This window comes from Mirounga angustirostris, unplaced genomic scaffold, assembly GCF_029215605.1.
Source record: "Mirounga angustirostris isolate CCGP_5_RB_7025 unplaced genomic scaffold, mMirAng1.0.hap1 SCAF_10, whole genome shotgun sequence".
Taxonomy (NCBI): domain Eukaryota; kingdom Metazoa; phylum Chordata; class Mammalia; order Carnivora; family Phocidae; genus Mirounga; species Mirounga angustirostris.
Window position 1 is genome coordinate 48,785,135 of NW_026991718.1, and position 24,549 is coordinate 48,809,683.

Below are 24,549 nucleotides of genomic sequence, written 5' to 3' on the forward strand. Positions count from 1 at the left end.
CCTTCCACCACCCAAATTCAAACATTGCATTTGAGCCACTCATATGTCACAGCCTATAAACCTTGTGTTTCTCTTTCCGGTCATGTTCTCTGTGCATTGCCCTTGAGTACAAGGACTTAGATCTCTTAAAGCCCTTGTTTCTTAACCTGCCACCCCCGCCAAACGCCATGTAGCCCTCATTCTTACTCACGTTCAAGGAAAGGGAAACAGGATAGTACAGTAGGAGTACTGGCTTTAGAGTCAGACACACTTGGTTTTTAATCTTGGTTCTGTGCTCTTCAGCACGCTCTTAACTTCTCTGAGCCTCAATTTCCTCTTGTGTAATGTGGGAATATGTGCATCTCACAGGATCATTGTGTGGATGAGAAATAAGGTGTGAAAAGCCCTTAGCACTGTTTAAAAGCCCAGGGCGGAAAAAAAGCCCCACGCAGAGAAGTAAGGCTTGCAGGTTTTAATGTTTCATGATTGGTAAGAGCAGTCTCTGGGGATCCCCAGAGAATCTGTTCTGACTTTAGAAGCACTTCCTGTGGACAATGGAGGGCCCTGCCTCATCATACTCAGGCTTGCTGATCCACATCTGCTGAAAGGTGGAGAGAGAAGCCAGGATGGAGCCTCCAATCCAGACCGAGTACTTCCGCTCTGGGGGAGCAATAATCTGCAAAGAATAAATGTGGTGAATCATAATTAGCACCCAAGGGAATAGGGAGGTGGTCCAGGAGATCATCTCATCACAGTGCCGGGCTGCCCCAGATAAGGACAGCCTCCAGGTCAGAAACAAACAGGGTAAACCTTGTGTTAGATTAGATTGTTGCTCAAATCTTTACTCTCGCCCTCGTCCTCCCCCCATGGGAAGGATGCACTGTTTCGCCCTGTGACTTTGGGCTGGGCCCTGTATTTGCTTTGACCAATGTGACGTTAGCAGACGTGACACAAACAGGAGCTTGATATGTGCCTCAGGCCTGCAGCTAAGCCTCTGCCATCCTGATGAGAAGGGCTTCCCTAGAGAAGCTGCTGGCCCTTCAGCCTGGGCCCCAGCATGAAAGCTACAGACCCGACCTGAGCTGGCTAGACCCGCAGAGCTGCTGAGCCAGGCCTGACTTAGATCAGCTGACTCCCACTGACCTGCAGACGCACACGCACAAAATACTTATTATGTCCCTGAGATTTCATAGTTGCTTGTTCCTCAGCAATAGATGACCAATACAAACATCTATAGGGAAAGTGCCGCTCTGTTCTTGCCTGGAGTTTGGATGCAGGCGCAGCTGAGGCTGGGCTTCTTCCAATCCCGAGTCAGCCAGCGCACTCAGACCCTGTGTGGAGCTTCATCTGTCAATAGCCACTGGTAGCTGACGAGTCCTGAGCTTAGCCTCTAGAAGTTGGTTGTCCTGTCAAACAACTTTGAACTCCACCTACAAGTGGATCCAGAGGGACAGCTACTAAAGGGTCTAAGGATTCAGGGCCAGAATAAACCAGACACTGAATTGATTGTTTTTGTCTCCTTAGACCCTCTCTACATCTTTCCTAAATTGTGGAGATCATGGACTTGCAGAAGAAGAAGAGTCTTGAGAAGTTATCTTTTTATTCAGTCAGACAAAGGCACTTGGTTACTCTTTGGACTGATACCTCAAGGACCAGCCCAGCCACGTTATTGCTGTACAGCTCTGGTTGTGAGAAGAGTCTGGGCTTCCCTGGGCTGGGGTCCCCCGTCTCAATGCCACCCCACATCACCGCTCTTCTTCCATATCTTCAACACCTGTCTTATCTCCCCAGTTCTTCTACACAAATCCGGCTGTCCCGTTTGGCTGGGCTGTTCGTATGCACACACATACCCACTGGGGCACCTTTGCTTGCTCTACTTCCCCTGCCTCAAGTGCCCTTTCCCCTCCTCATGTCTTATTTACGTTGCCCTCTCAGTGAGCACGTGCACTGATTAGATTCTAAACTCCTTAAAGACGGGCACACGTTGTTAAACTCAGGGCAGTGGCTCACAAATCGGGATATGCATCAAAACGCTGGGGTTTGTTTATCAGTATAGGTGATGGGGGCCCCCCTGATGTGGTGAGCCAGAATCTGGGGGTGAGGCAAGATGTGGTCAATGGTCCTGGTAAAAAGCCCCTGCCTCGGGCCTGGCGCCATGCCCTGCCATGCTGCTCCAGTGAATCTGGGTGAGAAGGGCCCGCAGGCTCCCACCTGTTTTCTGGTAACCTGCTCTGCTTGCCTTTGCTGAGCACCATCTGCTAGGCAGGGGGAAGGCCCGGGGCAGCCTTCCTTTGTGAAAAAGTTTCTTATAATATGCACTCCCTCAGATGAAGCCAACTCCCAGAGACCAACTTTATGGTGAGACTTTGTAACTTTCAACCTATTTGTTATCTCTATTCGATTCCCAACTCCTTTTCTAAACCTGCTAGCAGCAAAATTCCTAGAAGCCCTAAAAAGCTCTGTATGGGGTGCCTGTGGGGCTCAGTTGGTTGGGCCTGTGCCTTTGGCTCGGGTCATGGTCCCAGGGTCCTGGGATCGAGCCCCACGTTGGGCTCCCTGCTCAGTGGGGAGCCTGCTTCTCCCTCTGCCTGCCATTCCCCTGCTTGTGCTCTCTCTCTCTGTCAAATGAATGAATAAAATCTTAAAATAAATAAATAAATAAAAGCTCCGTATGGTTGCTTGGTGACCAGAGGCTGGAGAGAGGCGGAAGACAAGTGGGCCTCCATTCTGACGAGGCTTGTGAGGTGAGCTGCCTTGGTGAGCAGCTGCGTGGGGAGGACGTGAGCCAAGAGCAGACAACAGATCACAGGCTGTCCAGGAATCAAGTGATACCCCTGTGAGTTTGAACCAGCAGCCTGCCCCATGCCAAACTTTCTCTCTGTAACTTTCATCCTCCTCTGAGGTAACACCCATATCCATTTTAAAGTCTAAAGATGCTGTAGTGTTGCTTCCTTCTTTTCTTCCCCTCTATTTCCCTCCTCCTGATTGTATCCTCAACCCCCTCGATATTCCCTTCATCCCAAATTCTTTCACCACCTTCTCATAGGACATCATATGATTACATTTGAGATCTCATGCTAAACATGTCTCCAGCTCATCAGTTCCCAAGGAACATAATCCCCCGAGATGAAATCTGTCCTAGACCAGGAGACCACCAATCTACGGGCCCGGCAGACTGACTTGGAGCATTTCCCAGGTAGGCAAGTGTTTGTCCAAAGAACAGAATGGAGGGAACTGGGGCAGAACCCACCTTGATCTTCATGGTGCTGGGGGCCAGGGCTGTGATCTCCTTCTGCATCCTGTCAGCAATGCCAGGGTACATGGTAGTGCCCCCCGAGAGGACATTGTTGGCATATAAGTCCTTGCGGATGTCGATGTCACACTTCATGATGGAATTGTAGGTGGTTTCATGAATCCCGGCGGACTCCATGCCTAGTGCAGGTCATAGTATCAATCAACACCTGTTAATTCATAAACACCCACACCTCCAGCTCCTCAAGTGATCCTTCTGTCTTAGTTCAGACCCTTAATCACCTCCCAAACGGATTATAGGATCAGACCTCTAACTGGCTTTTGGTTCCTCCTGTTCTGATTGATCTTTCACACTGATCAGCGAGGGTATATTTCTAAGGGAACACTTTCAATGAGTCATCTTTTTCCAAGCTTTATTGAGTTATAATTCATATATCATAATATTCATCCTTTTAAAGTCCAGTAATTTTTAGTAGTTTCATGGATTGTGCAACCATTGCCAAAATCTAATTTTAGAACATTTGTAACACCCCAAAAAGAAACTCTGTACCCATTAGCAGACACTGCGAACTTCCCCTTCCCCCCTTCCCCAGCCCTAGGTGATCACTAATTTATTTTCTATCTCTATAGATTGGCCTGTTTTGGACATTTCATATAAATGGAATCCTACAATATGTAGCCTTTTGTGTCTGGTGCCTTTCACTTAACGGTATGTTAATGTTCACATTTCACCTAATGTTTTCAAGGTCCATTAATGTTAGACCGTGTGTCGGTGTGTTAATCTCTTTTATTGTAAAAAAATATTCTATTGCATGGATCTACCCACCACGTCATCTATTGACAGCCCCCCCCCCTTATCTACAGGTTACATCTAGCTACCTTAGCCTGGCCCCAGGGCCTTCCACAGTAAAAGGCCTGCATGCCAAACCAGCTCATGCCCACCTTCCTGGCCTCCCCCACCTCTAGTCTTTCCTCCATGTGACATAATTTCACACTGAGGTTAGAGGAACCTTCCTAAAATACAAACCTGACCTTGCTACACTACTGCCTAAAAACTTTCAGGGATCTCATTGCTGATACGATTAACCACTATGCTCTTGGTGTGGTCCAGCCACTCTCTCCAGTTTCCCCTGTGTGCAAACACACACACACACCCACCACATTTCTGCCATCGTGTCCCAGGCTGACCACGACCTTTCACACCTCCATGTCTTTATATGGACCCTTCCATCTGCCTCGTATGCCATTCCCTATCCTGCACTCCTTCCGTCCCCAGATACCCTCAAATGATACTCATTCTTCAAGATTCTGTTCAAATGTTGGCCTTCCCTAAGAAGCCTTTCCTGATTTCTTAGGCTTATATCACTTTGCACAGCTGCTATGAACTACTACACTGTCTATTAACATTTGTTTGCAGGCCCAACTATACCTATACACTCCTCAAGAAAGCAATTGTCCTTGTACTAAATCTTCTCTTATTTAATCTTTGTTGCAACCCTATCTAGTTGGCACCAATCATCATTTCCACTTTATAGATGAGAAAACTGAGGTTTGAAGAAGACAACACGTCCAAAGTGACAGGCTTTAAAGGGGAAGAATCAGGACCTGAGGCCAGGTCTGACCCCATACCCATCCTGCTTACCGCTGTGGGTTTTGGCCCCAGTGACCTAAATGTTGAGTGATCCAAGAAGTGTTTTGTGTATTAACCTTATTCTTAGTTTATGTTATATTCCCTATTCTGCTTTTCTTTTATTTTGATTTCCCTATCCTTTTATTTTAAATTAGATTTTAGCGGGGGTGCCTGTCTGGCTCAGTCAGTAGACCATGTGACACTTGATCTTGGGGTTGTGAGTTCAAGCCCCATGCTGGGTGTAGAACTTACTTAAGAAAATAAAATCTTAAAAATAAATAGATTTTATCTGATTGTATTGTTGATGTGTTTTTGGCCCTTCCTGGAAAAATATGGGCTGTGTATAAATTATAAACAAAGTGTGCATGACTCCTGGTGTTTCTCCCTCCATACCTCTCCCCTCCCCTCCCAATTAGCAGGGACAGTAGGCAGCACCTCACCAATGAAGGAAGGCTGGAAGAGGGTCTCGGGGCAGCGGAAGCGCTCGTTGCCAATGGTGATGACCTGCCCATCTGGCAGCTCATAACTCTTCTCCAGGGAGGAAGAGGAGGCTGCCGTGGCCATCTCGTTCTCAAAGTCCAGGGCCACATAGCACAGCTTCTCCTTGATGTCTCGCACGATTTCTCGCTCAGCTAGAAAGAGTAGAAATGACAGAAAGTAGATACTCTGTTCTGTTAGTTTGTCCTATTTTTATCTCCATGAAAACCTCTTCTACTCTGGGTTCATTTTTAGGACAAATGTTAATTTTTCATTCCTCTTCCTAAAGTGCAAGTTCAAAATCTTGATTCCCAGGCAAAACTTTGCATGGGTTTTTCTCCTTGCTGTCTCTGCCCTGACAAAGCTACAGGCCTTCCTGAGGGCCTTACAGGACACATTTCCGGTATAGATGGAGGATTTGTTGTGATCTTACAGAATCTAGGAAAGCCCCTGCCTAAAATCCCTTGCCTGGGGTGGGCACTGAGGCATGACAACTTCTCCTTAGAAATTCAGACCTTATTTATTCCATGTGTCCTCAGACAAACCATAAATGCCCTTCGGTTACAAAATGCATCATCAGATTTTTACTACCATTTAACCCTATAAAAACCAACTTGGATCCTGGTGCAGACATGGACAGAGATAGCAGGTCCCTGGGGAAGGAGGGAATGCTGTGAAAGGGCACTTAAGGAGGTCTTGTCCCCATCCCGAGAGCATCTCAGTTGGGAAACTTCCTCCATAAGTAAGGCAGCCTTGACTATCCTAAGGCCCAGCCCCCAGCCCAAAATCCTCCCCATCTATCTCAAGAGAGTTTGAGGACAGGGGGCCACAGACTTTTCATCAGAGAACATCTGGTCCTAGCAGATTTGGTTTGAGCTGAAGTCAGAATCAGGAAAGGGGCTGGATACCTGTGGTCACAAAGGAATAGCCTCTCTCTGTGAGGATCTTCATGAGGTAGTCAGTGAGGTCACGGCCAGCCAGGTCAAGGCGCATGATGGCATGGGGCAGTGCATAGCCCTCATAGATGGGGACATTGTGGGTGACGCCATCCCCTGAATCCAGCACGATGCCTATGGAGAGAGGGGATAGGACCTATGAAAACTTCTTGTCTTTCATCTTTCTGGCACCAGTTGCTAAATGGTCTTCAACTACCATATTTTTCTCTAGCAGCTGAGAAAATTCACCCACCTTAAGGATCATCACTAATATTTTTTGTGTACATCATTTATTCTCCCAAATGAGACTGCAGCCTTCTGGAAGGCAAGTAAAACATCTTCCCTTCTTGTACTCCTTAAAACACTTTCACAGTACCGCGTATTTGTCAATGTGCATCTCAGTTGCCCATTCTTTAAGGGAGGCTGGATAATTTGCATATCCTTCTGGCATTAAACTAACACATATGCACATGCATGGAGAATGTTAGATCTGGAAGGGACTATAAAAACCAGCCAATTTGAAAAAAAAATTAACATTCTCTACTGATGAAACTTAAACCATGGAGGGAAATGAGCTTTTCAACATGATAATAAATCTCTCTCAATCCAACAGCCATATCATAATTGATGGAGAAACAGTATAATATTATTGTTGTAATATTTAATATTGTCCTAGATGTTCTAGCCAATGCAATATGACAGAAAATAGAAAAAGAGGTATTATCAAAAGAAATAGAATTGTCATTGTTTGCAGATGATGAGGCTGTATACTTAGAAGACCCAAGAGAATCAACTGAGACATGGCTCAGTAAAGGCCAGATGCAAAATAAATATCCAGGGACCAGTAGCTTATACTTGTACAAGGATGCTGATCACAGCATATTTTATAATAAAAAGTAAAAAACTGGGGCACCTGGGTGGCTCAGTTGGTTAAGCGACTGCCTTCGGCTCAGGTCATGATCCTGGAGTCCCTGGATCGGGTCCCGCATCGGGCTCCCTGCTCGGCAGGGAGTCAGCTTCTCCCTCTGACCCTCCCCCCTCTCATGTGCTCTCTCTCTCTCTCTCTCATTCTCTCTCTCAAATAAAATCTTAAAAAAAAAAAAAAGTAAAAAACTGGAGACAACCATAAAGTCCAGCAGTAGAGAAATGGTAAAACAAATAAGTAAATTATAGAACCATCATACATTCCCCATCACTGTCCTTGTCACCAGCAGTGAAATTACCTTTTGTGTTTGCCCCTGCCCACTAGACTGTTAGCTCTCTGATGGTAGGGTTGTCTTGCTTGTCAGTGTGTGCCCATGGCCTGCGCAGTCTTTGGCACATGGTAGGGAGTAATGGAAAAATATCTGATGAATGAATGAATAATGAATACTTGAATGAATGAATGTTAAACTATGTTCATGGAAGCTGTCAAGTCCCCATTAGAAATTGCTTTATCTTGAAGTTCCCTCTGTTTCCCTGAGCACCTTTCCATACCAAGGGCACATATATAGCCACCATCACAGGTTCATGAGCAGAAACATCCCAGTATTGTTGGAAAGTGTGTGTAAGCTTGGGGACTGAGCTTATATATATATACTGCTGGATGTACCAGTCATGCTTTGCTCATATCAATTCTTGCCAGCTCTACCGGGTAGACCTGAATGCATTCCACATGGGCTTCCCTTCTGTTACCCCTATGCAGGGTTTTCCGTGGACTTTGGCCGTCCCTTTGATTCTCCTAAGCGGGAACCTCTGCAGGAGTCCAGCTTTCCCTTCTGCCCCCCAGAGTCAGGAAGGGATCAGATTACAGGCTGCTCACCTGTTGTGCGGCCAGAAGCATAGAGAGAGAGCACAGCTTGAATGGCGACGTACATGGCAGGGACGTTGAAGGTCTCAAACATGATCTGAAAGGACAATGCAGGATAAAGGATGATCTGGCAGAAATCACAGCACCTCTTGGCCCCCAGGATGGTTTGTGACCTTATTAAGGGCAAGGGCTGTGCCTTTTTACCCCGCTCCCACCTCCCACAGGGCCTGGCATAGACTACATACATAGCATGTCCTCAAAAATTGTTGTTGTACTGATGCATGAAAGAGAGAAGGGATCCATGCTGCATTCTTGTACCCATGTTTAAGAGCTCCTGGTCTCTTACCTGGGTCATCTTCTCCCTGTTGGCCTTGGGATTTAGGGGGGCCTCTGTCAGCAGGGTGGGGTGTTCCTCAGGTGCTACCCGCAGCTCATTGTAGAATGAGTGGTGCCAGATCTGGTTGAGACAAAAGTCAAATGAGCCAAGGAGATTCCTAGAAAATTCCAATTGGCATGCTCATGATGGGGGAGCATGACACAATGTCCACAGCACAGGCTGGGTTCTAGAGAAGAGACCTCCTCCGGAGCGGAGTGCTGGGAATTTCTGCTTGACCTTTAGAGATTATGTTCCTTTTCAACAGGGCCCCAGACAGGACTCAGACCTGGGGCCGATATACTTAGCATATTGATTACTTCTATTTGAACTTCCCCGTCTTTTCCCTTCTTCTGTCTCTCCCCACTTTCTGCCCTGGGGGGCCAGGCCAATTGTATCTCTCAGTATTTCATTGCTTCCTGGCTTCTGGCTATGTTTGGCTGATGGAAGTCACCAGCAAGAGGCTGGAGGGTGGGAAGAGGGAGAGAGGTCAAGCAATTCTCCAAGCAATGGTGTGGCCCTCCGTGAGCCCTGCTCCTATTGGATGGCCCCTCTTCCAGCTGTAGTGACGTTCCCTCACCCCCATCCTTCAGGCTGTCCCTAGTACTTGGGTGCCTCAACTTCCCTTTCTGGTTCCATAACTCTGCTCACACCTCTCTAAGTAGTCCTTTCTTAATTTCAAAACACCCACTGAGGGTATACTGTCTCCTGTTGGGAACCGGACAGGTATGCTTGAACTGTTGCTGTTCATTACTGGCCAGACCAGTGCTTTAGGGCAGGGTTTCCCAACCTCAGCACTTTGACACTTTGAAGTTGGATAATTCTGCGATGTGGGGGGCTGCCCTGTGCATTCTAGGATGTTTGGCGTTCCTGGCCTCCACCCACTAGATACCAGTAGCACCTCTCCAGCAATGACAAGCAAAAATGTCTCCAGACATCACCAACTCTTCCCCCCTCAGGAGGCCAAATTGCTCCTGTTGAGAATCACTGCTTTAGAGGAAGTAATTTCTTCCCACTGTGTCCAGTGATCCAAGATGACCCAACAGGAGTCTGTATTTCAGAGGGATTCAGCAAAGTGGCAGGGACATAGGGCTCTGATTTCCTCAGAGGTGGGGCATAGGATCATCTGCCTCCGTTGTACCCATATATTTCTGGGCTCCTGGCTTTGGGCGAGGATGGTGCCAGCTGTGATGAGGGCAGGTATGAATCAGATATGGCCCCTTGCTCTTGGTTTCAAAGTCCGGAGGGGAGAAAAACACCCAAGAAGACAACATACAAAGACACATTCACATTTTGAGTAAAAGAAGAGGCAGTTCATTATCTGGGGGGTTGGAGTGGGCTCTGTAGGCAAAGGAGGGTCTCCAGCAGCTGAGAAGGGCATCGGAGGCAGAGAAAATGGCGCAAGCAGAGGTCCTGTCTGTGAAAGTTTCACAGGAGATGTGAATGGCAATTAATCCTAATTGAGTGATGGCAGAACTTCTTCAAATGTGGGCCCCAGATGCTTTGTACCAGAATCACCTGGGATGACTGTCATAGGTGCAGGCCCCCAGGCTGTATCCCGGACCCGTGAACCAGAATCTTAGGCGTTGGGCCCAAATACCTGCACTACATTTCATTTCACTTTTTAGAGCTTTAAAAGTGAAAGGTGTTGATAATTTTAAATTAGAAAAAAATATATATATATATTTTAAAGATTTTATTTATTTATTTGACAGAGAGAGAGACAGCAAGAAAGGGAACACAAGCAGGGGGAGTGGGAGAGGGAGAAGCAGGCTTCCTGCTGAGCCGGGAGCCCGATGCGGGACTTGATCCAGGGACTCCAGGATCATGACCTGAGCCGAAGGCAGTCGCTTAACCAACTGAGCCACCCAGGCGCCCCGAAAAATATTTTTAAAAGGAGTAAAAATCTCCCACATTTCCATCACCTAGTAATAAATAGTTAACATTTTGGCTTTTTCTTCTTACTAACCTTTCACCTTTAAGTATTTTCAAATTTATTTCTATCACCATTTATTATTTCATATGCTTGTATTTATTTATTATGCTATTTTTATACTTTTACATTCAATTTTGTTTCCTGCCACTTTTCAGTTAGTGTAACATAAAGATTTCCTTTTCCAGGGCGCCTGGGTGGCTCAGTTGGTTAAGCATCTGCCTTCAGCTCAGAGCATGACCCCAGGGTCCTGGGATTGAGTACTGGGTCAGGCTCCCTGCTCAGCAGGGAGTCTCCTTCTCCCTCTCCCCATCCCTCCACTTGTGCTCTCTCGCTCACTCTCTCTCTCTCAAATAAAATCTTTAAAAAAATTCCTTCTCCATAGTAAATATTTATGTTTAATAAATTGAACATTTATTTTTAATGCTACACATTTCATCATATACCATCATGTATTTACTCATATTACTATCAACAGTATCTTCGATTTTTGTTTATAAATAATCCTGTCATAGTTATCTTTGTGCATATTACATTTTCTTTTTTCTATTCAGGACGTTTCCGAAGAAAATAATTTTTAAAGTGGAATTACTAGGCTAAAGAGCATGGCGATTGGAAGACTTTCTGATTTCTATCACCGACAAAGAGGTTAAATTACTCTTTACTCCGGAATAAGAAAGCCTGTTTTACCCTTACCTGCATTCAGGGCTCTTGCTTTTAATATATGAAATAATTTGATAGGGAAACGTTGTTTCCCTTTGAAAATTTACATTTCTTTCAAATGAGTTTAAGTTTTTTCAGATTTGCAACTTTTTATAATTTCCATTTGGCAAATTATCTGATCATATCCTTTGTTTATTTGTCTGGTGAAGACTTTGTATTTTTAATGATCAATTTACACTACCTGTTTATGTTAACCTTCATTTCACTCATGAATTTTTTTGCAATTTGTTGTTTGTCTTTTGAATTTGGTTATTTTTTTTCACATACTGGAAGTCATGATTTTTAAGAAATCACATTTGTTATCTTTTCCTTTAAGACTTCTTTCACCAGAAATTTGATGAATGCTCATGCTTACTATATTGTATTTTTTTTTACCATTTGAATTTTTATATTTAACTTTTATATTCAACTGATATGTGTTTGGTGAAATGGTATGAGGTAAAGGCAATGAAGACTCCCTATCCCTAAAATAACTCATCAGTTGTCCTGGAATAATTCCCTGAATAATCCTTTTCTCCCGTTGGTGTTCAAGTTTCATTTATCATGTATTTCCTCCTTACTTTTGTGCTGATACCAAACTGTTTTAATTTTTTTTTTAAGATTTTTATTTATTTATTTGACACAGAGGGACACAGCGAGAGAGGGAACACAAGCAGGGGGAGTGGGAGAAGGAGAAGCAGGCTTCCCACCAAGCAGAGAGCCCAATGCGGGGCTCGATCCCAGGACCCTGAGATCATGACCTGAGCCGAAGGCAGACGCCCAACGACTGAGCTATCCAGGCGCACCCAACCTGTTTTAATTTTTATAACTATATTTTAATATGTGGGTATGGCAAGTCTCCTCTCATAGTTTTTTTCACTCATTTTGTTCTCATAAATTTTGCCTTATTTCTCCAGACATACCTTATGATTATTTTGCAGAATTAAAAATTGATTTTTTTTAAAATTTGAATTCACAGAAGCAGAAAATAGGATGGTATTTACCAAGACCTGGGGGGAGGGGAGATAGTGAGATATTGGTCAAGGGATACAAAGTCTCAGCTATGCAGGATGAATATATTCTGACGACTTAATGTATAGCATGGTGTATTTGAAATTTGCTAAGAGGGTAAATCTTAAGTGTTCTCAGTACAAGAAAAAAAGTAACTATGTGAGGTGATAGATACATTAATGAACTTGAATGTGGTGACTCTTACACATATAAACGTATATCAGGTCATCAGGTCACACCTTAAATATATACAATTTTAAAAATTGTGAGTTTTTTTACTGGAATGGCAATGAGCCTAAAAATTATTTTGAGAAGATTTGACAGCTTTCCCCTATAGTGGTTTTCTTTAAAGCACATAGTATACATAAATATATATATGTGTATGTGTATATATATATACAGATACATATATATATATTTAGAGAGAGAGAGAGAATGCACACACATTTGAGCACTTGAGGTGGGGGAAGGGGCAGAGGGAGAGAGAGAATCTTAAGCAGGCTCCACACCCAGCGTGGAGCCCCAGGAGGGGCTCGATCTCATGATCCTGAGATCATGACCTGAGATCCTGACCTGAGTGGAGATGAAGAGTCAGATGCTTAACCACCTGAGCCACCCAGGTGCCATAGGCACATAATATATTTTTAGGAATTTCTTTAAAGAGTCCACACATGGGGCACCTGGGTGGCTCAGTCCATTAGGCGTCTGCCTTCAGCTCTAGTCATAATCCCAGGGTCCTGGGATCAAGTCCCACGTCCAGCTCCCCGCTCTGCTGTGGGGGGGGAGGGGGTGGTCTGTTTCTCCCTTTGCCCCCCCCCCCCCACAGCAGAGCGGTGAAAGTTCATGCTTTCTCTCTCTCTCTCAAATAAATAAATAAAATCTTTAAAATAAATAAAATATATTTTAAAAAATAAAGAGTTCATACATTGTTACTACTGTGCTAAAATATATACTAAAATATTTTGTCTGTTTTTGAATTAGATACTGTTAGATCTATATGAATAATATATGCTATTTATTGAGCATGAAGTATGTGGCATGCCTTGGGATGATACTGAGTACCAAATTCAATTTCCAAAGCAACCTAATGAAAAAAGTATTTTTATCTGCACAAACGGCTCAGAAGAAAGGACTCACTCGCAGATCTCCGTGCCCCTGACTCGGGGATCTGTGCTCTTAGCCACTCCATGATGCGAAGCGAAAGCTACGGTATTCTGTCTATCTCACACCCAGAGTGACTGAGTCTGGGATTTAGAGAAAAGCAGGGTGCATTACAGATTTCACAGCAACATTCTTTATTTCTGGTTGCGGTCTGTTCGATAAGCACTCTATTATCCTTCAAAAGGCACTCCTTGCAGAAACAAGGACTCTCACACAAATGTCAGCAGAATTTAGCAAAAGACTATCAGGAGGGCTTTATTAGCACACACATCATTTTGTTGATCACCAGCTACCATTTAAAAATTGCCCCCCCCCTGCATTTTCTTGCACACACACAAGCTTCTAGAAACCCCTAGAGAGTCCTACTTAGAATTTTCATTAGAGAATCAGCATAACAACCTGGCATCGATGTGCCTACCTGAGGTCCTGCAGGGGAAGTGAAAGGAGAGAAGCTGTTTGCACTGTAGAGGCAGCCGTGGCCTCAAGCCCTTCTCCGGCGGGAGCTGCTTGTGAGGATGAAGCTGGGCATTGGGTGGGACAGGCCCTCCGATGCCAGACAGGGAGTTAGGGACCTACTGCCAGCTAATGAGGAGCTACAGAAGATTCCCAGGGGGGTGAGTGACACGATCTGTTTCTAGAAAGACAAGCTTTGCGGCAGCATAGAGAATTCACTGGATGGTGAGGCAGGAGACAAGGAAATCAGGACGCCATTGCAACCGTCCAATGAGAGCTGTTGGCAGCCCCATGGAGAGTAGCCATGCGGATGGACAGGAAGGAAAGAAGGACGTGAGACACATTTTAGAGGCAGTTGACAGGGCAGAGGCCTGGGGAAGATGAGGGTCATGATGATGCATTATTATACTAAAAGGGGGGTCCACCAATACCTTTTCCATGTCGTCCCAGTTGGTGATGATGCCGTGCTCAATGGGGTACTTGAGAGTTAGGATCCCTCGTTTGCTCTGAGCCTCATCCCCAACGTAGCTGTCTTTCTGGCCCATTCCCACCATGACACCCTGCAAAGCAAAAGACAAGGAAGGAGAAGTGAGTTGGCTGAGGGCTCCACTTAGGGGGATCCAGGAATTAGAGGGTCTCTGAAGAAGGATACAGATAGGACAGATATCCGTCTTCCCTGGAGACAGGACAGAAAGAGACAAGGGTGAGGCAGACACCCATGACTGTGAAGGCAGCGGGGAGAGAAGGTGGAAACTTTCCTGTGGGCTCAGCTCTCTTCTCTCTCCTAAGATGACATCATTTTCTAAGAGAGTGGGGCCTTCCATTCACTTCTTCCTTACTTCACACACACAGGACTTGTACTTGTCCTCCTCAAATACCCTCTGCTCGCATAACGTCTCCAAATCTTGGCTCTTGCTCTCCCCCCCCCCCATATGTGGAGATCCTCATCCCCAGGTATCCCTTTTCTACAAAGCCTCTTCTTCCCAGGTCCCTCCACTCAGACTTAATCTCTCCCTCCTTTGCACTCCCCATGGTGAAGTCTTTTGTCTCTATGCTAGACTGTGATCTCAAGTTAGTTCACAGAGTATACATTTCTTAAAGGCAAGGGTCTTGTTTACTTGCATGTATTTTAAAAAGTTTCTTCCAGGGATGCCTGGGTGGCTCAGTTGGTTGAGCATCTGCCTTCAGCTCAGGTCATGATCCCAGGGTCCTGGGATCGAGCCTCACATCAGGCTCCGTGCTCAGCAAGGAGACTGCTTCTCCTTCTCTGCTCTCCTGCTCTTGCTTCTCTCTTTCTCTATCTCAAATAAATAAATAAAATCTTAAAAAAAAAAAAGTTTCTTCCAAACCTAGCAATCTCACGGACTTAAACCATCCCTGCATGCCTGGAGTGTGTTGGGTTTGGTCCTGGATATTGCTCTTTGAAAGGTCTTGCTCTGTTAGTTGATCAGAAGAGAGTCCCCACCCCCAACACACACACTCATACAACTCACACACACACACACGTGCACACACACAGAGCTCAGTCCAGTGTCCACTACGCGGCGCTTTCTCCTAGTGGCTCAAAGCCTTGGGTCCAGATGAGCTCACACCTGGTGGCGAGGGCGGCCCACGATAGAGGGGAAGACGGCCCGGGGCGCATCATCTCCCGCGAAGCCAGCCTTGCACAGGCCAGAGCCATTGTCACAAACGAGTGCAGTGGTCTCCTCTTCACACATGGTGAGCGTGGCCAAGTGAACCAGGGGCTGGAGCACCTGCGGAGCAGGGGGAGAAGAGAAGTAGTCAGCCACTTGTCAAAATCATGTTGGAGACAGGATTCTTGGTTTGGGAGCTTGAGTCCTGTCTACCTCCGGCCAGGGCCCAGTTCCGTGAGGGACAGGCATGGACCTGGACTCCCACTCCCTGGCTGGTGGACTTCTTCCCTCTACCCTGTTGTCATGAGCTGAATTGTGTCCTCCCCACCCCGTTCCCCACATGCATATGTTGACGTCTTAACCCCCAGTATGTCAGAGTGTGACTGTATTTGGCGATAGGGTCTTTAGAGAGGTACTTAAGGTAAAATGAAGTCATTAATCTAACATGACTGGTGTTCAATACGACTAATCTAATAGGATGGCTATCTTTATGGGATGAGGAAATAAGGACACAGACATGCACAGAGGGAGACCATGTGAAGACACAGCAAGAGGGCAGCCATCTGCAGGCCAAGGAGAGAGGCCTCAGAGGAATCCAACCCTGCCAGCACCTTGAACTCGGACTTCTAACCCCCAGAACTGTGAAAATACAAATGTGTGTTGTTTAAGCCACCCACTCTATGGTACTTTGTTATGGCAGCCCTTAGCAAATGAATTCACCCGTCTCTTAGGGGCCTGAAATGACTATGAAGCTTTAATCCAACGGAAAGAATCTCTAAAGACATAAAATTTAGGAAAGGAGTTGAAAAATTTGCAGTATATATAGCAAAGGGTTATTTACAAAATAAATGAACACTTACAAATCAATAAGAAAGAAACAGCCCAAAGAAAAACAAGGGGTATGAACAGCTAATTGACAGAAAAGGAAATAGAAATACCCCACAACTCTATGTAAAGATGCTCAGCCTCACTAGTTATCAGGGAAGTACAAGTGAAATAAGTCCATTTTCACCCATCATACTGTTAAGATTCAATAGGTGTTGGCAAAGGTGGGGGAAACTGGCACTCTGACTCAAGAAACACACAAACTTAAACCTTGGAACTATTCCAAATTATGGGATTCTGCACTGAAGTCAAGAGAAGAGCCAGGCAGATCTACAGGGATTAAGGTGGATAGGTTTCTAAACCATTCTACTGAGTGACCAAAACAAGTTGCAGAGTAGAATGCATAACATAAAACAATTTATGTGAGTTCTTTTTAGTTTTTTAAAGATTGTATTCATTTATTTGACAGAGAGAGTACACAAAAAAAAGTGGGGAGAGGCAGAGGGAGAAGCAGGTTCCCCGCCAAGCAAGGAGCCCAATGTGGGATCCCAGGATCCTGGGATCATGACCTGAGCCGAAGGCAGACGCTTAACCGACTGAGCCACCCAGGCGCCCCTACGTTGAATTCTTTTTAAAGTACAAAACAATATTGTGTATTTTTCATCATTTTCTTTTTGTGGACATGAACTCATAGCAAAAAGTTCTGAAAAACCAAGTCTCCCACTGATCACCCTTGATTACCTCTGGAGGAGGCAGGGGCATGGGAGAGGAGGTGCTGGGTTTTATAGCTGTGATGTTTTCATTTTTTTCCAAGAGACACTGTATTCATGTATAGTTTATAATAAAAATAAACAATATAACATGTCATTAAGGGACAAATGATGCAGTAGTTACAGGTGAAATGTTCAATCCTAAGGGCAGAAGCACCTCGGGGAGGAAGGGCAGGCTGAGAGGAAGGAGGCAAGAATCCTCTCCCCACGGAGAAAACAGAAGCCTCCTAGCCTGGGGAGCCCGGGGGTGGGGGTGGGGGGACAGGGTGGAAATGGGGAAGGCGCTGGCCGAGGACTCAGGGAGGCCAATTTTCAGCAGTCCAGAGGAAGGGGAAGGTGGCTGCCGAGGAGGAAGGCATGTGGAAGCTTCATTCAGAATATTTGACCACAGGTGGGAAGGAGATAAGTGCTACAGAGACCTGTGACCCTGGCCCCTCTGTGGCCTCACGCTGAAGGTGGACAGAGCGGAGAGGAGACAGCCACAGGCCTGTGAATACAAGGTCAGAAAGGCCAAGTCGAGGCTGAGCGAATCTTCGTAACATAACTTTAAGGCTCAAAGGGAGCTCTCCCTGTTATGTTCAAAGCAGAGTGTACACTAGGAAGAGGCCGCTGCGACTTCCTGAATCCATCTCTGCCTGTCCCTGCTCCCCCCAGGACTCCCCATGGCCGTGGATCCAAGTCCCAGCTCTCTGACTCAGACCACACGGCCCCCCAGGGTGTGGCCCAGCCTGAGTCTCCAGGCTCACCTTCCTCCTTGCCCCCTCTTTACTTTCTTACTCTGCCTATGTGGACTTTTCTTTCCATTCTCTGAACTGTGTCCTCTTCTCTCCCTGCTGGACTTTTAGACGCAGGGTCTGGAGCACCCTCCCCCCACCTGCTTGCTGCTCTAACCCCTATCACCTGCCCGGCCTCTGCATGGACACTGTATTTTCATGGGGCCCCTCTGGCCCACCGGTCTGTCAGCGGCCCCTCTTCTTTGCCCCCAGCACCTTGGACTTGCACAAGCCATGATCAACTCTGCATATCCCAGCTCGTTTGCAGCTCTGCAAAAGCTGGAGCTGGGTCTGTCCTGTTCCCCAGCGATTCCTCAGTGTGCCCAACACAATGTCTGGCACAGAGTGGGCTCTTAAACCTTTGTCATCAATGGGGCGCCTGGATGGCTCAGTCGTTAAACGTCTGCCTTTGGCTCAGGTCATGACCTGAGGGTCCTGGGATCGAGCCCCGCATCGGGCTCCCTGCTCGGCGGAAAGCCTGCTTCTCCCTCTCCCGTTCCCCCTGCTTGTGTTTCCTCTCTTGCTGTGTCTCTCTCTGTCAAATAAATGAATAAAATCTTAAAAAAAAAAAACACCTTTGTCATCAAAATGAATGAGTGAATCAATGGATCTCGAGGAGAACGACTTGCAGAAGAACAAAAACAGAGCAAACATTGGTAAGGGGAAATCAAAGTCTGTGACCATGTAGAGACTGAAAGAAAACACCTTTACCTAGCTGCTTAAAACAATATTGTTTCTGGTCTGAGCAGTTTCTGGATGGCAGAGAAGATCCCTAACTTCCTACCATGTTAGAAGAGTGGAAGATGAAGGGATATCAGAAGACTGAAGATGTGCAAATTTGTTCCAATGTTCAAAAAGGGAAAGAAAGCAGATTTCTAAAACCTCAGATACTCTTGATATGCAAGTTAGGCAGGTTTCCAGAAGGCACTGTTAAAGAAAGCATTATTAAAGAAGCAGTGATTTCTTATAATCAGTAAGGGTTTACCAAGAACAAATGTTGGCAGAGTGACAGCCTCCCCTTTCCTTCCCGCTGTGGGCTGGGAATGCAGGAGGCGGTAGGAGGCATTGAGCTTAACTTGATCATGGCATTGGACAAGGTCTCCTGTGATATCCATGTTGACAAAGCCATGTGCGCTGAACAATCAATCAGTTAGGCACATTTACAGCTGCCTGAGTTACTGTCACTGAAAGGTGTCAATTAATGGGTCATCATCAACCTGGAGGCAGTGATAGGCCTCAGGGCTCCACTTTTGGTCCTTTGTCACACATTTTTATAAATATGTTGGATGAGAATATGGAGCACATACCCATAAATTTCCAGAGCCGGAAGAGAATGTAATACTAAATATGTTGCATGGAAGAATCAAAACCCAAGAAGATCTCAAGAAACAGAGACAATGAACCAAATCAAATAATATTAAATTGAAGAGGGTAAATACAAGGTTCTGTATGTGAGTCTAAATGAGCAAACTGTGAGAGCTCTTGTTCAGCCTCTGTGAGCAGGACCTGCGGGCTTGTGGACGATTAGCAGTACTCTGTTGACCAGCATAAAAGCCAACCTCACCTCTGGCTGGACTACTGTGTCCGGTGCTTGGGGCCACCCTTGCTGGCAAAGGTGTGCGGAGGTGGGTTTGCATTCATGAGTGTCAAACTGTACTACTTTTCAGAGGGGGAACTTGAGAAAACTTATCAAGTCTTAAAAATGTACATGTCTTTTGACTCCACAAAGGCACTTTCAGGACCCTCTTCATCCTTGGTGAATACTCACGGGCAAGTACAGAGATTAGGCTAAGAGCTAGTTTATCACAGCTTAAAATAACCAAAATCAGAAACAGAAGAAGCTGTTGCATAATAAATTGGTTGGTAAACTAACTGCCAGAGGCCCTCATACAATGGAGAGAGCAGAATATTTAATGCAACAGAAAAGGTGCAAGGTGCATCGCTAGGTGAAACATAGCAGAATATCCCATGTCTCCATTTTTGGAAAAATGATTTTTAAATTTGAAAAATGTAGGGCTCTTCACATAGATTATCTATTTAGTTCTCACACACACACACACAAAAAAAAACCCAAGGGAAGATATATTTACTTCTATTTTGCAGATTTGGAAACCCAGTCTCAGAGAAGTGGAAGAACTTGGAAAAGGTTCTAAATCAGGGCCGGCATCAACCAGGACAGGTTCCAAAGCCTGAAGCTTACACCTTCCTCACCACCTTAGTGAATCTGTCCTAACTATTCCATGTTTGGTGTTTTTGCCTCTGCCTCTCTGTCTCTCTAGAGCTGTTGGCAGCAAAAGCCCTAAACAAAAGGGTCTGTGTTCATTTCTCTCTCTGAGCCCCTGCACCCCTCCTATGCCAGGACTAAATCTGTGTTTTGTGTGGATAGTCTGTGATTTATGTTTATAGCCCCCAAACCTAACTTGGTGTCTAGCACATAGTAGGTGCTCAGTAAATGCTGCGTGACAATCCCACCACTTGAGTGGCCCCCTCCCGACCTGGTCTGCTCTGCCCCTGGGATCCCTGAGTCCCCACAGTCCAGTCTCATGACAGCTCGCTCACACGGACCTGATTTAGAATCACACGGGGGCAGTTTTCTTTCTCTTCACAAGCTGCTCAGCAGACTGTTGTGCTTCCCTGTTCTAGCAGGTGGTCCACAGTGAGGGGAAAACAACCTCAAAAGCTCGAAGGTAGCCAAGAGGCAAAGCTGCACCTCTGGGACTGTCTCCCTCGAGGGTCCCCTCAGCATCTCTCTCTGGTGTGATTTATAGTTCGAGCCTGCCTGGCTTTTCAATGAACCCTTTTGTCTCCCCCTGAGCTCCCCCCACACAGAAAGAGAGGGTCGGACTTTGTTTCCCAAGCAGAGCAGCGGCTGAGACAAGCCACAAAGCAACTTGAAGCTGTCAAGTCAACAATGCTGTTCTTTAGGTGGATTTAAATCTGCTTTTTTGGAGTCAGAACTAAATGAGAAGTAACAGAGGTGAAGGCAGGGGTGGGGCTGCTGGCCCGGAGTGGGGCCTCCATGGGTCCCCACGCTGGCTGGGAAGGAGACTTCTACTGTGGAGCCAGGCTCTCCTGGAATGTCTCCGCCAGGAGAAATTCTAGACTTTCCTCAGCTGCTTGCTGGTAATCTGTGGCTAGGCTCGAGCGTGTCAGCTGAACCAGAGCCAAAGTCACTGTGGTTTCCTGGGGTCACAACCACTTTCTGCTCTGAGAAATTCAATCAAATTGTTCTGGCTCTTTCAGCACGTACTACATCTGGTCTTCACAGAAGACTTCACAGAGTTACAAACACAGCTCTACCTCCGCCCCTCAAAGTGGCCAAAACCCAAAGACATAATGAGTGCAAGGAATTTGTTCACTTGCTCATCTCCCTGGCCACCCTCAGGCAAATATGAGGGCAGAGATGTTAGCTCCCCAACCTGTCACTCTGAAGGAGACAAGATTTGACTTCAGAGTTCCCTCCAGCTCCCCTTTCTTTGCCCTTCTCCTCTCTCAGGGTACCCCCTTCCCATGGCCCAGTCCCCCGTCTGCCCCTCTGGACTTCAGTTTCCTCAAGTGGAAAATGGAAAGGGTAACATCTATCTCCTGGGATGATGGAGCAAATGAAGTAATGGAAATGAAATGGAAATGCTCTATAAATTATAAATCGGGGCCGGCAAACTAATGCTGGTTTTTGTACGCCCCACCAGCTAAGAATGATTTTGATATTTTTCTTTTTTCTTAAATTTTTATTATTTTTTTTAAGTAAACTCCATCCCCAATATGGGGCTCAAACGCAGGATCCCGAGATCAAGAGTCGTGTGCTCTACTGACTGAGCCAGCCAGGCGCCCCTTGACATTTTTCAATGGTTGCAAAAAAAGCCAAAGAATAATATTCTATGACCGAAGAAAACTACAGGAAATTCAAATTTCAGTGCCTATAAATAAAGTTTTATTGGAACACAGCCACACCTGTTCATGTACATACTGTCTATGGCTGCTATTTCTATGATGGCAGCCTCGAGTAGTGGCCACAGAAACCTTTAGACTTACAAAGCCTAAAATATTTACTATCTGGCCCTCCTCAGAAAAAATTTGCCAACCCCTGCTGTACAGGTCTGCAAAAATAATAGTTCTTATGATCTCTCTTACCCTTCTCCATCAGAACTTGTTCCCAGGATGAAGTCTGTCATATTGGAAGGAGCTGACCCACCCACTTCACAAATCAATGCTTTTTGAAGGGATGATTGAATTTATGCCAGCTTCCAAAGACATTTTCATTTCAGGGCAAAGTTTAAGCCCTAAAAGGAAGGCCTCTCAGATGGTGAGACTTCAAGCAATAGTTGGAGAAATATTTTGGAGTGAGGGGTTCAAATGACATTAAGCAGCCGCCTATAATAATCCGCATACACACAGATATTCACACAATTAGAAAGCTTGGCATAGAGAAAATTATTTAACGAAAAACACCCCTTCGGTGGAAAAATTCTAGCAGCATCTCTAATCAACGTCATGTTGTCTTGACTTGGTTGATATACAATTAATTAAATTAAAAATGACTTCTGTTTAGTAGTATTTCTGATCCTCAGGAATCTGGGCCTGTTGTCTTTTACCTGGGCCTCTCACTCGCTCTCCCGGCTCCGCTCCAGTCCGGACCCCCTCTCTTGAGCTCCAGACCCTCAGAACCAACTGCCTGCGGGGCATCTGCACCGCAGACCCCGTGGCACCTCCACTCCACCTCCGGCACTTCTCCCTCATCACAAGCCTCCACCTGGAATCGCACCGCCCACCCCGGAGGCCACGCCCAACACCCGACTCCTCCCACCTCCCTCCCAACCAATCGTCAGGCTCTCTTATTTCTACCTCGGTGCCACCCCTGGCCCGCTGCTCAGGCCCCCTGCGCACCGCGGGAACGCTCTCGTCCGGTTCCAGTCCACTCTCCTCACAGCTGCCAGAGAGTAGTCCTTTCGAAGGGCAGGTCTCTCGCGGTCACCCTCCTGTGGTCCCCCATTGCTTAATCCTTTAGTGTATGAAGCCCTCATAATCCCGCCCTGCCTGCCCCTCTGATCTTAGTTCTCCATGCTTTCTGCCTTGAAATCTAAATTCAATTGAGACACTGAAACAGTCCAAAAACCATGCTTCCCTGACACCGAGACTAGTTCTACTTCAGGACCCAGCTCAGGTACCCCTTCCTCCAGGAAGCCTTCCCTGATAACTCCTGGACTAGGTGAGGGCTCCTCCTGGGCTTTGTGTGTTTGTTCATCTTCCCCAGTAAGGGCAGAAGCCCCTTCGCTGTCCCTAAGGAGTAGGAACAGTGCCTGGCACATAGTAAGTACTCAATAAATGTTGGTGGAATGAACAAAGGGAAGGAGCAAAGAACTCTAGCCTCAAGTCATGATGTCATACTGCCTATTTGGTGTCCCAGACCTGTCCCGGACCTGTCCACTGCTCATTGCAATTTCTCCAGTGCCCTTTCCTCTCCACCAGAGGAAGCTCCGTCTCTTTTCGGCCCTAAGGGCTAGCCACAAAGTTTAAACTTGTTCAAATAGTAAAAGCAAGTGCTTAGAGCCTCCATGTACAAAGTGTGGTCCCAGACCTGCAGCCTCAGCATCACCTGGGAACTTATTGGGAATATAAATTATCTGGCCCCACTCCAGCCTACTGAATCAGAATCTGGGTTGGAAGATAGGACAATCTATGTTTTAACAAGTCCTTCAGGTGATTCTTAAAGTTTGAGCACTCAGGGCCGGGGCCCTGACAGTGTTGAGCTGAGCACCCTGTAAATGTATCATCTCATTTAATCCCCACAACAGCACTGCCGAGTAGATGTTATTATGAGTACTCCCAAGTGAGAAAACTGAGGTCACTCAGCAACTCTGGCAGCTGGGCAGTCTGCCTCCAAGGCCTGCACCACTGCACTAAGCTGCCTCAGCCATAAACAGATGTTAGCAGACTCTGGTCACAAGAGTGGAAACAGCCCCTTGGTCTCATTTCCCTCTTAATTGTGTGTGTGTGTGTGTGTGTTGGGGGATGGGAAGGGTGGACGAGGGCATTGGCTGGCGGTCTCACAGTTGCCTGTGAGCCTTTTGGGCAACACTTAACTTCTCTAGGCTTCAGTGTCTTCAGAATGAATTGGATGGCTCTCAGATTCGTTCATGCGTTCCTGCCAGAGCTAAAACTGCTGGATGCCACAAGACACTTGCCCCTGCTCCAGCCCTGACTTTCCGCATCCCCCAGTGACCCTGGAGCCTTCAGGGATTGAAAAAATTCTCCATCTCAGCTGAGCATGGAGCCGAGGATGGGGAGACCCACAAGGGGACTGAAGAAAAGACGCTCCTACTCCCAACACAGACATCTCACAGACACTGAGACCATTGTTGGCTTTGATTCAAAAACCCCGCGAAGAAGCTGTTTTCCCCGCAAAGCATCTGCTCCCCTAAAACAGCCTCCCAGACATTCGGAGTCATGACAAGGGACATGAGCACCGGCCCTGGTGAGCTGGGTGAGGGAGGCCACAGGTGTTCTATCCCGCCCGCCCCCCCGAGCAAAGGGCTGGCCAGGATACCCCGTGGCCAGAAGTGCCTTTTCCCGGAAGGCAGCAGCGTGCTTGCAGGCACCACTGCCCACCGATGCCTTCACGCGTGGTCTGGGCCAGCGTCACGGAAGCCAGGCCAATCTGGAGGCGCCTCCCGCGCCCAGGGGGCCAGGCGGCCCAGAAAGGAAGGGCTGTCAGAAGTGGTGCAGTACTCACCGACTGTACGAGAAGTCCTTCTCCCAGGGACTGAGGGCTGCTGTGTCTTTGGCACAAATACCAGAGCAATATAAAACCCCAGAGGCGGATCTTCTTTAAACAGAGTCCCTAAAAAGGCCAGC

The 24,549-nt window shown here is 46.5% G+C and overlaps 1 protein-coding gene across 1 annotated transcript; it reads right to left on the minus strand.

The window, feature by feature from the left end:
- Positions 1-436: 436 nt before the first annotated feature.
- On the minus strand, positions 437-24,549 carry ACTG2 (actin gamma 2, smooth muscle). The gene is made up of 9 exons (XM_045884763.3): positions 24,428-24,549; positions 15,288-15,449; positions 14,127-14,255; positions 8,409-8,519; positions 8,075-8,159; positions 6,247-6,408; positions 5,302-5,493; positions 3,230-3,411; positions 437-655 (listed from the first exon to the last, which is right to left on the minus strand). The coding sequence occupies exons 2-9, from the start codon at positions 15,411-15,413 to the stop codon at positions 512-514; spliced, it is 1,131 nt and encodes a 376-aa protein (XP_045740719.1). The 5' UTR covers positions 15,414-15,449; positions 24,428-24,549; the 3' UTR covers positions 437-511.

What these genes read in the sequence shown, in the direction of transcription:
- ACTG2 (XM_045884763.3), bottom strand. Translation starts at nt 15,413, where the DNA reads ATGTGTGAAGAGGAGACCACTGCACTCGTTTGTGACAATGGCTCTGGC. An exon ending in TGGGCCGCCCTCGCCACCAG is followed by an intron (nt 14,256 to 15,287) that starts GTGTGAGCTCAT and finishes TTTGCTTTGCAG; the next exon opens with GGTGTCATGGTGGGAATGGG. An exon ending in CCAGCACCATGAAGATCAAG is followed by an intron (nt 656 to 3,229) that starts GTGGGTTCTGCC and finishes TATTCTTTGCAG; the next exon opens with ATTATTGCTCCCCCAGAGCG.